This window comes from Lacerta agilis, chromosome 3 (genome assembly GCF_009819535.1).
Source record: "Lacerta agilis isolate rLacAgi1 chromosome 3, rLacAgi1.pri, whole genome shotgun sequence".
NCBI lineage: Eukaryota > Metazoa > Chordata > Lepidosauria > Squamata > Lacertidae > Lacerta > Lacerta agilis.
Genome location: NC_046314.1, coordinates 4,662,183 through 4,680,284, shown reverse-complemented (window position 1 = coordinate 4,680,284; position 18,102 = coordinate 4,662,183). Strand labels below are relative to the sequence as shown.

Below are 18,102 nucleotides of genomic sequence, written 5' to 3'. Positions count from 1 at the left end.
CCTCTGGTTACGTACTTAATTCGTTCCGGAGGTCCGTTCTTAACCTGAAACTCTTATTAACCTGAAGCACCACTTTAGCTAATGGGGCCTTCCGCTGCTGCTGCGCCGCCAGAGCACGATTTCTGTTCTTATCCTGAAGCAAAGTTCTTAACTTGAAATGTTATTTCTGGGTTAGCGGAGTATGTAACCTGAAGTGTATGTAACCCAAGGTACCACTGTACAGCAAAAGGACACGGTTGCTACCTTTTGCTGAGGCTTTGTCTAGTCTCTTGTGTCCAATAGAAGTATGCAATCTAACAGCGATGCCAGTTCAGGAGAAAGTCGCAAGTGATATGTAGCAGAAATAAAACAAAAAATCCCAGGAAAGAAGGAACGGCTGAGTGGCCCCTTGTGCTATACCTACAAGGCTAGCATGTTCCCTGGCTGATTTTCATTTACATTTCACAGTCTTCTGCAGCATAGCCTCCTCTTGGGAGCAACCCAGTTCTTTCTTTTTTAAAGGGGGAATGTCTGGGAGTAGAGACTAAAGTTTATTTGAGATGACTGGTAATTTTGATGGTTTCTCAAAGCATCAATCAGCCTCAAGATGTTTCTCTTTACCTTCCTCATATGGGGGGAAGAGTGCGTTGGGAAATGTCTCTCTTGTAACTATATTGAAGTGATTGTTTTTGGTATAATTGTATTTATTTTGCTTGGTAGGAAGGCCATCGTTGCTATAGTTCATTGATATTTTTACAGAATTACCCTAAGGTCATATGTAAGATATTCCTTGCTTTCTTGGAGAGCCAGAACAAACAGTAGGAAAGCTGGAGCCAAACACTTGCTTGAGTAATATTCATTCTTTTCTGCTCTCAGAAGAGGGGTCAAGTGCTATGAAAGCAAGAAAGAGCATCAGCTTAAAAACAAGGGAAAAACCAACCCTGTAAGGCAGTAGCTGCATATTTATTTTGTACTAACAGAGTGCAGGAAAGGATGGGTTCAGAGAACCAGCAGATAAGACACAGTTGGACCTAAATGCTTGTAAACTTTGAAAGTGTTATAATTAAATCGGGCAAGGGGTTTTAATTTAATCCTCCCCAGTCATTTCTTTTCCCTTTTCCTTATGTTTATTCATTTAGCACTCTGGCTCTTAATAAGTGGCTGTATTTTCAAAAAGACAAAATTTACAGCAATGAAAGAAAGCAGTGCTCCCTTCTTTTAACGTGGAATAGAACTTTGAGCATCACCTGAAAAGTAGATTTAGGCTTGCATTTATCACATACATGGACAATGGTTGTATGAGTTCCCCCATATAGCTTCAAACACTTTCAATTTTCTTTTCCTTAAAAAACTGTGTTTTAGTCATAGTGGTATGAACATTTTAACATCTCACATGTTTTCTCCCTTAGCCTTCCTCCCACCTGCCCAGGATTCACACTGGCTCACACAATTCAAGCAAAGTTACTCCAGGGACACGAGAGTTTTACTGCAACCTACTGAAGGAAAAGGATTGCTGGTAGTCTCTTTAAAGATTAGTAGCAGCATATCACTGGGTATCATTTTTAGTTTGGGCCAAAAGGCCAGCCATATATTCCAGTAGTGAATCTAATTGGTTTGCTTTCTGTTCTGATTTTATATAGGCTACAATATTCTCCTCAGAATGCAAATAAAGCATTTGATCTGTGCTGCCTGTGTCCCTATCTGCTTGCAATTCTTCATGTTCATATTGGACACACACACTTTAGTCTAACCTGAAATAGTAGTCTGGCTATTTTTCAGTGCAGTAAAATGATGACTTGGCTCTGTATAACCTGTAGTATCTGATATGGAGTTGACCGGCCTCAAATGATGAAACATGGGAGTTAAAAGTGAGATCAAATGATGCTGCTTTTGTTCTTTGACAATAGGTACTCACATATTGAGGCTCTTGAGAGTCCCATGGACTGCCAAAAGATCAAACTTATCCACCCTTAAAGAAATCAGCCCTGAGTGCTCACTGGAAGGGCAGATCCTGAAGTTGAGTCTCCAGTACTTTGGCCACCTCATGAGAAGAGAAGACTCCCTGGAAAAGACCCTGATGTTGGGAAAGATGGAGGGCACAAGGAGAAGGGGACGACAGAGGACGAGATGGTTGGACAGTGTTCTCGAAGCGACTGGCATGAGTTTGGCCAAACTGCGGGAGGCAGTGGATGATAGGCGTGCCTGGCGTGCTCTGGTCCATGGGGTCACGAAGAGTCGGACACGACTGAACAACAACAACACTCACATATCAGTATGAAGATTTATGCACATCACAAAACTTGTTCAGGCTACTGGATCTGGCAAACTGTATTAGCTGACAAAGTAATAGCACAATCCTGTACATGTCTACTAAGAAGTAACCCAACTGAGTTCAATAGGACTTACTCCGAAGTATCAAAACAACACAATTGTTTAGAAATACGGCTTTCTCCTTATTTCATATGTGAATCAGGGCTCTAAAAATCTTTGGTTCCATTTTTGCAGAGCTCCTGGAGAGACTTGCTCTCATGAAAGGTGTAAACTTGCTCTTTGTGGAAGATTTTCTCTTTGCGGAAGACATCTTTTATGTCAGGGATGGGGAACTTTGGCCCTTCAGGTGTAGGGAACTGCAGTTCCCATGACTCTTCAATGTAAATTGCATACCCATCAACTGCCCTGTTTTAAGCAGGACACCCTGGAATCCCAGAAGCCAATCCCAGTTTCTGTTTGATTCCCAGATGTCCCGTGTTTTGGTCCGGTGTTCTAGGGTGAGTCTTTGTGCCTGAGCGCTGGACCAAAAGACTCTTTCTCTGGCACTCGTGAGCAGGGTCACGCCAGAGTGCTGAAGGTCCAGCACTCCAACATGACCCTCTAATGAACCCAGAGCTCTGGTGCTGTGCTCTCATGCCATGCACTCACCCCACTTTTTTTGGGGGGGGGGTGAGAGGATGGTGCTGGACACATGAGTGGCCCAGGAGCGATGAGTGGCCCAATTGCAAATTGCAGGTAAGAAAAAGTTTGAAAGCGAAAGTATGTTAGAGTTTGCTTTTGTATTTAAATTTTTTATTATGTTTAGGATTTTGAAAGAAAGAAAGAAAGAAAGTATAGAGTGGGACAAGGAATAAAACGTAGTTGTTTTTATTAAATATAAATTGCAAAACATAACTATTATAAGTAAAAATTCACTTTTAAAGACCAGATTATCACAGTGTTACAGGTGAAGGGGATTGTGGACAGAGTTGGTGCAGATAGCCTCTTTTTTATCAACATGTCTTTGAAAACCTTCCCATAATGACCTGGTGAGAGCTGCTTCGCGCTTTTTAATTTTGGAGATACAGTGGTACTTTGGTTTTTGAACACAATCTGTTCCAGAAGACCGTTCGAATTCTGAAACGTTCAAAAATTCAAAATAGCTGACAGCTAGGCCTCAGGATCTTGCACTCAACGGAAACCACATGGCATGTTCGACTTCTGAGGCGTGTTCGAAAACCAAATTATTTACTTTTGGGTTTGCGGCGTTCAAAAACTGAAATGTTCGTCAATGGAGACGTTCGAAAACTGAGGTACCACTGTAATGTTTGCCTTCTTTGTTGGGGCAGGAGGATAGTAGGGAGATTATATAATGAACAAGACAGTTCTGCTATGTTGCTGAGACTACACCTTCCTACTGTTAATTATTGTTAATGCTGTTTCTGTTTCAGGAGGCAAGCTTGTGTTTGTTGGCCCTGGGCCAACAGAGCTCCATGCTCATTACATTCTGGTGTCAGATGGAGGAGAACTTCGGGTTGGCTCTCCTGGTCAGCCTTTCTGTAGCAAAGCCCACCTCCACCTCTGGGGCAGTTTGCACTCTCCAGCATCCTTTCCATATGGGGCCAAATTTCTGGCTGTGAGGAACGGAACCCTTTCCATGCACGGTGAGTTTTAGCCGCAATTGTGTGATAGATGTTTCAAAAATGCTCAGCATTAACAAAACCCATATTTTCCAGTTGATTAAAATAGCTTGCATTCGGATCTCTCTTAAAGAGAACTGTGGAATATTTCAGCAGCCCTGAACATCCACTCTCTCTTATTAAAAGGTGTAGGAATTATTTGCACCCTCTCTAGGTAAGGATGGTCTTATTCTCAGGATAAGGCAGCTTCCTGTAGTGGAAGAGCCAGAGTTCAGTGGGAGAACATGGTTTTGCATGCAGAAGGTCCCAGATTCCATTCCTAGCAGCTCCAGAAGACTCCATGCCTGAAATCCTCGATAGCAGCTGCTAGCCTGTGTAGGCAATGCAGGCAAGTTCCAGTGGTCTGACTCAGTATAAGGCAGCTTCCTATATACTTTCTACTTAGGACAGAGCCAAGACAAGGGAATTAGGTTCTGAAAACGATGTTTTATTCCCCAATTAGTTAAGTCCTTCCTTGCATACATGGCAAGGTCAGTTTGGGTAGACAGGTTCTTTTTAGCAAAACCCTGATATGTTCATACTAGTGCACTGCTTTGCATTGTGTCTAGAGTTAGTTCTGAATTACTGTGCTCCATCTAGGCACCATGGTAATACTGGGGCCTAGGTTTGCCTCTCATTATCCTTCTCTTTTGTATAATAAGCTATACCAAATACTATATTCATCCATTTAAGAATTTATATCCTGCCCTTCATGATACGGTCATAGGACAGGTTACAGCATTTCAAAATACATTAATTAAATACAACCAACACACATGGATGTTTGAAGGTGCAATATGGTCTGAAGAGCGTCACACAAAAAAAAGAAAGGCCCAATTACGCAAGCGAAATTCTTGGAGGCATGTCTCCGTTTCCACCAAGGTCAGGCTGTTCAATTTACAATGCCTATGCAACTGCTTAATATGCCACACTATTCCTGTGGCTGGCGATATCTCAAACATCACCCTTGCTGATAATGAATTCAAGTGGTGAGTGCTGACAGAATGAGGTCGCTGAGAAACACGAGGGCAGTGTCGGCCTTCTCAAGGGAACCCGGGTGTTTCCAGAAGTAAGTAAATAAATAAATAATAAAACCAAAGGGGTGCTAAGCCAGCTCCAGACGTGAGCCTTCTACCATTATATGGTACAGGAGGCAGAGGGAAGGTGAGGGACCTGCATCCCAAGGGCTGAAAAGCATTGGCAGCAGCCCTGAAGAGGAGGACCTCTCTCAGAGGGGTGGAGATGCACAGAAACATTTTTTAAAATGGTTTTGCTTGTTCTCCTGAATGATGACCTGCCAGAACTATGGAGTGCCAGCATTTTCTTTCTGCTTGAATTTTACTAGTGTCCAGTGCCTTCCCCCTGTGTTGCTAGCAGGAGAAGCATTTCATGGAATCATAGAATCATAGAATCCTAGAGTTGGAAGAGACCACAAGGGCCATCCAGTCCAACCCCCTGCCAAGCAGGAAACACCATCAAAGCATTCCTGACAGATGGCTGTCAAGCCTCTGCTTAAAGACCTCCAAAGAAGGAGACTCCACCACACTCATTGGTAGCAAATTCCACTGCCAAACAGCTCTCACTGTCAGGAAGTTCTTCCTAATGTTTAGGTGGAATCTTCTTTCTTGTAGTTTGAATCCATTGCTCCATGTCCGCTTCTCTGGAGCAGCAGAAAACAACCTTTCACCCTCCTCTATATGACATCCTTTTATATATTTGAACATGGCTATCATATCACCCCTTAACCTTCTCTTCTCCAGGCTAAACATACCCAGTTCCCTAAGCCATTCCTCATAAGGCATTGTTTCCAGGCCTTTGACCATTTTGGTTGCCCTCTTCTGGACACGTTCCAGCTTGTCAGTATCCTTCTTGAACTGTGGTGCCCAGAACTGGACACCGTATTCCAGGTGAGGTCTGACCAGAGCAGAATATTTGTATGGAAGGCAACAGGACCTTGTCTCCAGAGCATTTGACCCAGGTGCCATAAAAAGACAGACGAAAGGAACATCCGCATGAAATACCAATGACTACCGGTATTTCTAGTCATGTACATGTAGAGAGAAGACTGGGTGATCAAAAAGAGTCTGTAAGGGAGAAGAACCGGGTGGCCTTGCCCATTCTATTGGAAACATCTTTTGGTTTCAATTCTTCAGCAATGATGCAAGAAATATTGGGCTTGCCATCCCATCTCCTGTCCGAGGCGCAGTTCCAGTGCATGGGTACAATTAAGTTTCACTCAAAGCGTGTAATCCACCATTTAGTTGTAATTCAGTTGAGCCTCTATAAATAAGATGGAAAAAAGAACACATACTTTTCTGCCTTCATGCTGCTTATGTCAAATACAAACACATTTTCCTGGTTCCAATATAGCACCAACCTAGCTTGTAGTATAAAACAAATTGGAGTGCTTGTCAACATTTTTATAGTTTTGAAATAAATGTGTATAGCTAGTGCAGATCTAAATCATTAAACAAACAGGCCTTTGAAGGGGGCAGGAATCAGCTGTCTGAGTAGACAGGATTGAATGTAATTTAATTTCTTATTTTCCTTCCAAATAGGAAATTTGGGAGGAAACGTTCTATAGAAATGGCTGAATCCTGATTGTTTAGTAACTGCCTGTCAGCTTCTTCCTTTGATATGTTAATATGACCAAGGGTTTTCCCAGAATTCTCTCCAAGTGGCAGTCCTGTGCTCGGGTGGTCGGAGTAGACGGGGAAATTGCACTGTTGCCTTTGGCTTTACCCAGCTCCCCTGCCAATCAGACCACACTCCCCATAAACTGCCTGCCAATCACATGTCAGGTTTAAAGGAGGTCTCAGTCAGCTGGGGTAACTTGAATTTTTGACAATGTAATTATGGCCCTTGTGTCCACAGCAGAAGCCTGAATAGGATGGAGGGATTTTTATTTTATTGATTGTTCAGAAGAGAAATTTATCAATGTCTCTGGCTCTGTTCATATGTATTCCCCAAGAAACTCTCCTGACAAGTTTCCAAAGAGAAATCTAGCTTGGTGGCCTTGGCCATATCTTTGTCCTTTCCATTATAATCGATCTAGACGGGCTGGCTGTAGTTCCTGAGAGAACATGCAGAATTTCAGGTAGTGCAAGCTTTGTTCAAGAGATAGCATGCAAAAGAATTACAGTTGACATACTGCAAATAAAACAAACCTATTCATTTCCCCCCACTACGGCACAGATGAACTGTTTGACTGGAGTCTGGTGAAGGATTCAACACTGGAAGTGTCTGAACTTGTGTGTGAACATGACGCACACAGACTATGTCTGGAATTCTCTCACCCTTCACTCCATCCTTTTGTGTTGTGATGCTCCTTCCTTTCTTGCTCTCTTATGGATAATTCCAAAGTCTTTGAAAACCTGAATCTTGGATGCAGAATAAACTAAACAAAGGCACTGTAGTTCTGAATCCAGTTCTGAGGCAATGCTGAGAGCTTTTGGTCTCTCTGAGCTGATTGAGGTGTTTCCATACTAGGCATTTAGCATGGAATTGCAATATTTAGATAGCTCACTTTGTGCAGAGCATTCATATGATGCGTCCTCCAGGTATTGTCCTCCTGTATTTTCCCTGTGGTTTTTCCTGCTTGCAAAATATGTATTCCCCACCTACCAGAAGAACAGTACAATCTCTCCTGGTGTAGATGCCATTTGTGATACTCTTCTATGCATATATTTGAAGGGCAGGAGTAATAATAATAATAAATAAAATTTTGTTTATACCCCGCCCTTCCCCGCCAAACCGGGCTCAGGGCGGCTAACACCAATAAAATCACAACAAAAACATAAAATAGTTCATTAAAATACAGATTAAAATACAATTTGAAATTTAATCTAGACTGCAGCCTCACCTCTAAGCAGCCCACCAATCACACCAAAAGAACGAAACCTCAGGGTTAAACTGAAACCAACCCAAAGGCTAGGTGGAACAGCTCCATCTTGCAGGCCCTGCGGAAAGATGCCAAATCCCGCAGGGCCCTGGTCTCTTGTGCCAGACTGTTCCACCAAGTCGGGGCCAGTACTGAGAAGGCCCTGGCCCTAGTTGAAGCCAACCTAGCATCCTTGTGGCTCGGGACCTCCAACAAATTATTATTTGAGGACCTTAAGGTCCTACCTGGGACATACCAGGAGAGGCGGTCCCTTAGGTATGAGTTAGAGGGAGGCTTGGATATATCTCCCGTGGCTGAACCAGTAACAGCTCAGCACACAGGCACCACGACCATATTAGCATTTTGTTGTTTTTTAAAAAAACTTTTATTTATGTGAAGTGCTAATTTTATCTAGTTGGAAATAGCACTAAAATGCTGTTTAATTTTTTGTTTTAATATGCTCTTTTAATTTTATTACATTGTAATACCAATTTAAATAATAAATCAGAAGAAAAAAATATATTCCCAGTTGCCACAATAAACCACCTTGCTGAAATGACATGGAAAGCGTTCCCCAATCTTTTGTTTTTATTTTTTAAGTATTACAGTTTGCCAGGTCCAGATGCAAGCCGTTCCTTGCAGGGCAATGAAATGGTGTCTACTGCAAAGATTATAGTGAATGTGTGCTTTGCTTCAAATGGTTGTTCGGGTGAATTGGACCTTCCTGTTCTGCATCTTCAGCACTGGACATGGCACAGCAGAATGTAAACTTAAAAGGGCGCATACACCCAGCAGTGTGGAGAGTTAAACACAATTCTTCCTTATAGCCGGAAGAAGCCCAGTGATTGGGTAACACCGGGAGCGACCTGTTTGGAAGTAGCGTTGGTTTCTCGCCTTATTTTAGCATTTCAGTGGAAGGTGCTGTGTACTTTTACATAAAGCATGAACCATGAACAGTTGTTTAAAAATATGAACTAGAGCTGAACTCCTGCTGAAATGTGGACCTATATCACAGCAAGTAGCTTTTGGCTAATCAAGGCATCCTAGACAAATTCTAGGTTTGTCTTTTAGCCAAGAAATCATCAGTCTTCCTTTCTTCACCCCCCCACCCCTCCAATTCCCCCTTCATAATGACTGACGTTTAGCTCCTGAAATTATAGGCAACAGATCTTAACATTTGGATGATCGTCTTGCCCTACACTGATGTTCCTAAAAGCGCTCATTCTGTCTCATTCACTAACTGCTCAGGATATTAACAGGCAATAATGGAAAATGTGAGAAGCTGGTGATGAGTGTGTGTTGTACTTAGGCACTTAGCCATCACATCTTCCTCCCTTTCGTAGCAGTGCAGTCTGAATTACAGGTTCATTGCATTGCATATCACATCTTGCCAGCTTGGCCCCTGATGCTATTGTCAACTGGCAGTACCTATGGAAAATACTGGCAGCCCTTTGCTAGCATTATAATGGTTGCAATATTGTAATGCAGAAGCTTCTTGGGAGGAAGGCAATGACAAACCTAGACAGTGAAAAAAGAAAGAAAAAAAGTTGTCTGATGTGAGAAGGTACAAGAAAAGTTCCAAATTTTGCACCATGATGCAATGGGAAATTCTACTTTCCTTCAGTAGGCTGTTCTCCTTCTGAAGTACTTTCTCTTTGATACTAGGAAGCTTCAGGGGGTTTTGCTTAAGGAGTTCTCAGTAACCCAGGACACTAAATATTCCTTAGCAGCAAATAGTGATATGGAATAGATTCATTTTCCATGTCTAGAGGACTTAGTCATCATAAATAAGCAAAGACCTCCTGTTTTATCAGAGGGAACGTACGAAAAGCTTGCAGAATGTCAACCAGCATATGAGCAACTTGAGAGAAGTTTGCTTTGCATCAACAAGCTGCCTACACAGAGAATTTGGCCTGAAGTAGCTGACGGAGGTGGCTCTAAACTTTCACGACTGTCAACAAGCAGCGCCTGATTTATAGAAGTTATGGAAGCTCCTTCCTATTCCAGCTACCCTGTTGCTTATAATGTTGCCAAAGCACAAATAGAAAAGATAGAAGAGAGAATCCAGGTTGATTTTGAATGGCTGCAGTTTGCTCCGGTCAAACTTAACTTATCCAATGGCCGTTTGGCAAAATGTTTGGAGGAAGATTTTAGGCTTCCAGAGCTGCTGAAGAAAAACTGAATGCAAGCCGTTGCTACAGGGCCACAATTCAGTGGTATTGCACATGGTTTGCATGTAGAACAGGGGAGCCAGGTATGGGGGGGGGTGCAAGAGGCTTCAGTCCCCTCAATAGTTTGAGGCAGGGGGCCCTGCCCCCCAATACTGAGGGGGCCGACATCCCCCGCTGCTGCCAGATGGCCTCCGCAGACCCCAGACCCTGCCCAAGAGCCCAGGAGCGGGTTGGAATGAGTGGGAGCAAAGATTGCCCTCCATGTGTTCTGCCCCTGCCAGGCACATGCAGGGAAATGGAGGCTGAGCATGGAGCCCAGTGGCCACACTCTGCCTCCTCTCCCCCAATGATTAACACCCAAAAGAACCAAGGTCACGGACAACGCTATACGAAACACACAAAGATTGTAACCGGCTGATAAAGTAATCTCAATTTCCCATCATTTTTACATATAAACAGATATAATATAGAACTCCAACATAATAATACATGGGTACAACTATTCAACTGCAAATATATGACATCAACATGTGTCAATATGTATCACGAGATCCACATAAAACAGATCAAGGTCCCAAGGCAGACAAAAGTCAAGCATAGATGTGATAATTATAGTCTTGCCAGTCTGCAACAACATGAAAGTTGCCACCGAGGGGTGTGATAGGTATTGTGGAGCATGACGCAGGTTGTAGAGGCTGGCGATGGCACTGTAGTCTCGCCACAGGTGAAGCTGCCACGAAGAAAACGCGAACCAAAGAAGGACAAGGTTACCCGGATTACAGTCCTTGTTTCGCCAAAATTGGCTTCATCAGCAACAAGTATGCACTCGAAGTGAATGTTCAAACACAGATCAACAGGAGTATAGAGGGTAGAACCAATGCCATGAGGAGAAGGAGGCTGAGCACAGAGCACAGCTCCACACTCCCCATTCGACACCAAGCGTGCAAGCACTGGCGGGATGCCCATGTGGCTTGGCCTGCCGTGTGGAGGGGCAAGTTGGCGCCCCTGGTAGCTGGTAACCTTTTGTAGACTGGGGTCCATGTTGACCCTACCGATGGAGAGACCTATCTTGAAAGAAGCAAAGAAACGCCAAAGGTTTCTGAAGGATGCAGATTCATTTGTTGGTGAGTCACAGGGAGCTTCGGATGATGCAGAGCACTTGCAACTCCAGCTCAGCGGCATGTTACGGGGTTCCCCCCCCCCATAGGGTGGGTGTTGAATTGCAGGATTGAGGACATGGAAATTGCCCCCCAATTACCCCACTGCACTTGGGGAAGCCCACAGCAGAAGGTAAGAAAATTCGGGGGGGGGGACTCCAAGTGTTTTTTTGGTGGCCCATGGAGATCTTCGCGTTTGCTGGTTTCAAATTTGGCAGCATTCTTCTGTGGGAAAATATGCTTCATTTTCCTCCTAAAACAAAACAAAACCTATGGCCTTGGCCTAATAGTATGTTGATGGAAAGGGGGTGGTGGAGAAAAATTAAAAGCAGGAGCCCTGACTATTATTTTTTTTCTGGGGTCCCCCACCCACCAACAGTATTGCCTCGGTACATTGCTTTGGTTTGGTCCCTGCACTCTGCTGGCACATGTCCTTCCCGGCAGATGACTGTGAAAGAACAGGTGACAGATGAATGTGGTCCTTGACAGACAGGGAAAAAATGGTTGCCAATCTCTGTTTACAACCATCAACGATAGTTTCAACATACTCTGCTTGTAATATTTTTCCTCTCTCCTCTTTTATTGTGTTCAACTTCAAATATATAGTTTCAGCACGAGCAGGTTATTTAACACGTCAAAGGATGCATCCATAAAGCATTCTTGTGTACCTGGTCTGCTGAGTATTTACCAAATTTTCCCAAAAAACTTATTTGGTATTTTGAAAACAAAATAAAATAAATAAAATCCTTCCAGTAGCACCTTAGAGACCAACTAAGTTTGTTCTTGGTATGAGCTTTCGTGTGCATGCACACTTCTTCAGATACACTGAAACGGAACTCACCAGACCCTTAACGACTGCAATTTGGTCTTACAGGGAAAGGCAAGGGGTGAGATGGCTAAAAATAGCTTTGTCATGTATAATGAGATAAGAATCCAATGTCTTTGTCTGAACAAAGACATTGGATTCTGAAACCTGGTCTGAACAAAGACATTGGATTCTGAAACCTGGTCTGAACAAAGACATTGGATTCTTATCTCATTATACATGACACAGCTATCTTTAGCCATCTCATCCCTTGCCTTTCCATGTAAGACCAATTGCAGTCGTTAACAGTCGTCAACAGGTTTTCCACACCTATCAGCTGATCACCCATTCCCACCACCCTTCTGAGTAATACCCCTCCCCACCCTCTCACTATATATAAGGGTCTGGTGACTTCCGTTTCAGTGTATCTGAAGAAGTGTGCATGCACACGAAAGCTCATACCAAGAACAAACTTAGTTGGTCTCTAAGGTGCTACTGGAAGGAATTTTTTATTTTATTTTGTTTTGACTGTGGCAAACCAACAAGGCTACCTACCTGTAACTGGAACTTTATATTTTGAGTTGAAGAAGAATGGGGGGGGGGGTGAGATGGAGCCCACTTTCTAACACAGCTGAGAATGGTGATGGCAATGGATTTGAAATGGGGTGCTCCACACATGTACTGTTGTAGAAGAGTGCAGGTCGCATCCAGTTAAATTGTAGATATTCGGAGTAATACAGTATGCTGCATTGTTGATATTGCAATACATGAAAAGCATTTAAGTGTCTTAATTTACAGAGTACACGCTTATGTTTCTGTTCTAACTGGTGTAGGTGTTGCTTCCAAAAATAGTCTGTGGAAGAGTTGTTTTCCAACCGGCACTAGTTAATAATTGAAAAATGAATTAAATAATTGAGGAGTCGCATGGAGCCAATCCATATTTTAGTACTTGGGAATGTTTCCAGTGGCAGGCCTTTTGGTAAAGAATAACCGCAGTGTTTTTAATTTCCCTTGCTTTTGACTGCCATCCTTTTATGAGAAATAGAATGCCATCTCTGGCGGGTTTATTTCTGGCCCCCTCCCCAAGTATTGCTGTGGTGCTTGCGATAGCCCCTTGTGAACAATCTGTTTCTGGCGACAAGGCTTCTTCCCAAAGCATTTCGTCTGTTGCAGAGGGCAAGCAAAGGGGTGATAGATCGTCTTGAAAATTGTCAGAGGAAGCATTTGCCCCCCCAGGCCTCGTTCTCCCTAAGTTCTTCCCTGATCCCAGTGCCAAATTTTCTTTGGAATTGGCTCAGACTCGAGTTTTTGGAGGGAATCCAGCTTGTTGTTCTGAAGAGGTGGAACTCAGTGGAGGTTTGTCTGGGGGAATCCAAGGCACGGGAGGCGACTTCAACAACTATTAGTCACTCCTGGTTGGCACAGCTGTTGGAACTTTCAGCTAATGAACCAGTAATTTATGAAAGCTGGGGAAGCTGGTGATCTATCTTTTCTGCTTTTGGATTATTTCCACAATTCATGAAGGTTAATCAAGTGTCAGGTTCCCAGTACTGTATACGGGTATAGATGTACTCATTAATACTTGTGGTCACATATTGCTTGTTATGCCATGAGAGTTCAGATCCTTGTTTTCTAATTTTGAATGGAATGTGATTGTATTAATGGCAGGAACTGATCGGTTGTTTTTCATTTCACTCAGCTTTCCCAACTCTTAACTCCCATCTCAGTCCCATCCATTGGATGATGTAGGGGGTAGTCCAAGATGGATGATGTAGGGGGTAGTCTGAGACTCAGTCAGTCTGAGAAGGCTTGTCTAAGTGGGGTCGACGCAGTTTATTTCCCTTTATTGCATTTTAGACATGCAGGCTGATGTCTGTCTTTTAGGTTTTTCCTTTGGCATGGCCTGTGCATAAATTTGCCTATTTAACTGTCTTGGCTCACAGTAAGTACTGTGTACAGTAAGTGACAATTCCACATGGTTTAAGTCGCCTTATAATATGCCTACAACTTTACTTACAATAAATGGTTTCCTATCCTCTCTTGTGTGTATGGTACTGCATGTCACTGTATTTCAAAATCTCCTGTGATCTTTGCTCCTGCAACTCCGCCATCCTCAGACACTTGGAAGCCTCATACTTTTCAAAATGTTCCTGCGCTCTTTTGTTGCCCATCATCTCTGGACTTCTCTCCATGTAGATCTGGTGCCCTATAACTCTTCAAAACGCACCTTAAGTTGAGATCCCTTCATCGCAGGGGGCTGGACTAGATGACCCTTGGGATCTCTTCCAACTCTGTGGCTCTATGATTTCTACCAAGCCTAAGTGCATGGTCCATGTTCCAGCATTTGCTCACACCCCTTGCCACTTTCTTCTTTCCACGTTGTCAACACCAAATGTGTAAGTTCATTGGATGTAGGATCCTTAATTTTTGGTTATGGAATTCTTTAAAAATACCATGCACCTTGATGGTGTTGTATAAACAGTAATTTGTAGATGACAAGCTCCCTGAAAGTGTATTTGCGAAAAGTTCTCAGATACTTCACACTGACCTTGATACGGTAATCGGTATGCAAAACAGAGTCTACCGCCTCCACCCACATGGGGACTTTTAGAATCCTTTGTTTGCAATACAGTTGCATCAAAAATACCGACTGCATAGTCGGCATGGATCATTGCTTTCTCTGTTTCCACATCACCCTTCTCTGTTGGCCTCCAAATGCTTGAGGGTTTTCTTCTTTGTTTTGTTCTACATGATCATTTCAGTGTGCATGGAAGAAAAATGAGTGTGCTACTCTGTATTTTAACTGGCCTTAAGTTTAAAACAAACACAGAAGAGGGCAGAATGATTATTTGATGAGATGATTCATATTAATACATTAGCTTTAGCTTTACTGAAAGGGAAAGAAGAGAACATTTAAGGAAACTTTCAGAGGAAGGACCTGGGACTTCACCCATTTCTCTGAGCATTGTCACCGTTGTGGCATATTATTCATAAATTCATTTAAAAGCTTTGGGAGGAATTCAGTGTAGCACCAAAGAGGTTGCTCCAACAGTGCAAGCATGTATAGTTGTTTGTTACTGATTTTGCTTGAATTGTAGGTTTGAAATAGTTGGGAGATGAGATCAGAATGCTTAGTTTGTATGAAGAAAAAGTCAAGCTACAACACCTTTGTGCTCCTTGTCTCTACACTTTATGCTGTAGGTTGTGTCCCTCAAGTGACAGTCACACACTTGAAATCAGCCGCACGTCCCAATGATACAAAATTAGTTCTGGTGGATCACGTGAACTGGAAACCTGGAGATGAAGTTGTTATATGTGGAGGAGGACCTAGAAATGCCCAGAAGCAAGAGGAAGTAGTGACTGTCAAGACTGTGAATGGCACAGAACTCTTACGTTCATCTCCACTCAGGTATTTTTTCCCTGCAGACTTTGATGTTAATGTAAAGCTCATACCATTGTTCTTGGTATCTGAAGAAGTGTACATGCACATGAAAGCTTATACCAAGAACAAACTTAGTTGGTCTGTAAGGTGCCACTGGACAATTTTATTTATTTATTTTTATATATATATTACAATTGTTCTTAGTTATTCTTCATATGTTAGAAATGTTTAAGGCTGCAATCCTAAATACAATTACTGTCCAGGCTCCCACTGGTTGACTGAGTACACAGGTTCTCGACTTGGTTGTTGTTGTTGTTGTTGTTGTTGTTGTTGTTGTTGTTCTTCTTCTTCTTCTTCTTCTTCTTCTTCTTCTTCTTCTTCTTCTTCTTCTTCTTCTTCTTCTCCTTCTTCTTCTCCTCCTCCTCCTCCTCTTCCTCCTCCTCCTCCTCCTCCTGGCTTTATTCCATGATTCCCTACTGTGCTCAAACATTGATCAGGTTACATGATTAAGAAGTCACAGCAGAGCTGTAAGATACATGGCCGGGCATAAGCTCAGAAGTTGTCCCAACACTTGACATCCCCCCGAAGCTTCCCTTTTGAAGTGCAAGGGGGACAGTCATTCGCTGACAGGACTGGGCAAGCCAAAGGGCACTCCTATGAGTAGGCTGGATCTGCTGAGTCTTTGGACCAGAGGCAGAGTTGACACGGCTGTCTCACATAGGTGTTACCTCCCAGAGGTAGGGAGCACCTTCCTTACAAGAGGCAGCAGTGGAGGCAGGTTGGGTGGCTCTCCTGTGGTGGCCAGGTTATCTGATGTCACTGAGCTGGGCCTCTCCTCTGAGAACCCACTCCACCAAAAAAACATTGTCTGCCTGCCTGCCTGTCTATTACATTTATCTAGCCCCTCTATCTTGCAAGTTTCAGGGCTGAGTGGGGATTTCAACCCTGGTCTCCGAGGTCATAGTCCAACACGCTAACCATTACACCACACTGGCTCTAGATCATCGCCTGCCACACCACTGGGCTCTTCTCCAGAATCCAGTTTGGCACCCTCGTCCCATTCCCCTGCCCTTCTCTGGCCAGTCCTGTCAAGACATTTCCATGTGGCTCATGGCATTTACTAAGGAGCAATACAAGCATCTCTCAAGCCTACCTCACTGTTAGGATTGTCCTACTCTTATGTAGGACCCTGATAGAGACACATGCCCGACTGGCATGTTCTCTGCCTCCTGGTCAATCGTTCGGGAGCTTCAAAAATTACTGTAACCTTGCAGTTGTACGGTGAAGCTGCATTCATGTGGTTGCATCACAACACTAGCGGCCACTTATGTGCATGGTTATATGGGTAGACTGGGTATGACTGGAGAAGAAGGAAAACTATTATTTGCATGCTCAGAAAATCCCACTCTTGTTGTTTCAGCACACAATCCAGGGCTGATTGCTTCCCAAATGCCCAGTTGGCACTTTAACTTGGTAGACATGCCAACTGCAGCATATCTTCTAGGGAAAATGTGACCAGGTTGTAGTTATCAATGCCCTGGTGGCATCCAGGTTAGATTACAGCCGTGCCCATGAAGACTATTTGGAAACTTCATTTCATTCGGTGTAAAGCTGACTGTTACTTATAAGAAAGAACGTATGTTTTCAATCTTTAGGGTTTCACTGACATTTGATTTGTTCCCAGGCACAATTCAAACTGCTGGTCTTGTCCTATAAAGCCCTAAATAGCTTAGGGCCAAGAGCCACCTGGTCCCATAGGGATCAGCCCAATTGTTATGATCTTATTTGGAGGGCGGACTTTAAGAGCTCACACGCTCAGAACCTGACGGTTTCCAGGGATAGATCCTCCCTGGTGGTTTGGGCGCCGCTCCGTGCAGCCGGGAGCTGAAGAGCTCCGGTACCCTCGGGGTTTTGGGGTTACCGTACCCGCGCTATGGGCCCCCTAGAGCCACGGGAAGAGCGTCCCGTGGACGGGCTTTTCTTGCGGGCTCCAGACGTGCCATCCCCGCTCCTGATTGACCCTCGTAAGAGGGGAAATCGGGCGAGCGAGGCTCCGACACGGAGCTGAAGAAGCCATTGCACCCGAGGTTACGAAGCAGCGGAAACTGGCGGATTTCGAGCGCCCAGCTCTTTCTCAATTGGATTTAAATTAAGAAGCTTAGTAAGTACTGACTCTAATTGATTTATAAATTTCTGAGCAATGTACAGTATAAAAACAAAACAAAAAGCATGATATAAAATTAATAAACACAAGGACGTATGACGAAATTATTAGATACCTCATGTGGCAAGATGTCAAATAACAGAACAATCTGAGCATGTTTAGTTTACTGGTACTTACCCTCAAGTAAGCATGCATAGGATAAAACCCCTGTTCTTTCCCTAGGTTTTAGTGGGGAACAGGCTTTTAGCGCCAGTTGCTTTTTTCAATCCCTGATTGCTTTGATTTGTTGCCCTGCACTTTTGATTATTTATTTATTATTATTAAATATGGTGCAAGCTGTCTTATGAAATATGATTGAAAGACTGGATAAAAATATTTTAAGCAGAAATAAATAGAAATGAAGATACAGCATGAAATTCTAATTCTACTGCTTTATATAATTTTTCTTCTTCTTCTAGATTCTTATTTTCGAAACTGTGCTGTATTAGATTCATTTGCTCATGGAATTAGCCTACATGGGGTGTCAGATTTCAGGGTGCAAAATAACATTTTTTACAACATTATGGAGTTAGAGTGGGTAAGTTATACAAAATAAATTTGTGTTGTGAAATATTAGTAGAAATTTTCAAGAAGAT

At 43.2% G+C, this 18,102-nt stretch overlaps 1 protein-coding gene across 1 annotated transcript in view; it reads left to right on the top strand.

Annotated features, from left to right (window-relative positions):
• Positions 1 to 17,322, top strand: part of LOC117044532 (fibrocystin-like) — a 61,185-nt gene extending 43,863 nt beyond the window's left edge. Inside the window, exons 2-4 of the mRNA XM_033145351.1 lie at positions 3,681 to 3,893; positions 15,123 to 15,330; positions 17,181 to 17,322. Coding sequence (XP_033001242.1) covers positions 3,681 to 3,893; positions 15,123 to 15,330; positions 17,181 to 17,322 — 563 coding nt within the window. The remainder of the gene's footprint in view (positions 1 to 3,680; positions 3,894 to 15,122; positions 15,331 to 17,180) is intronic.
• The last annotated feature ends 780 nt before the right edge of the window (positions 17,323 to 18,102 follow it).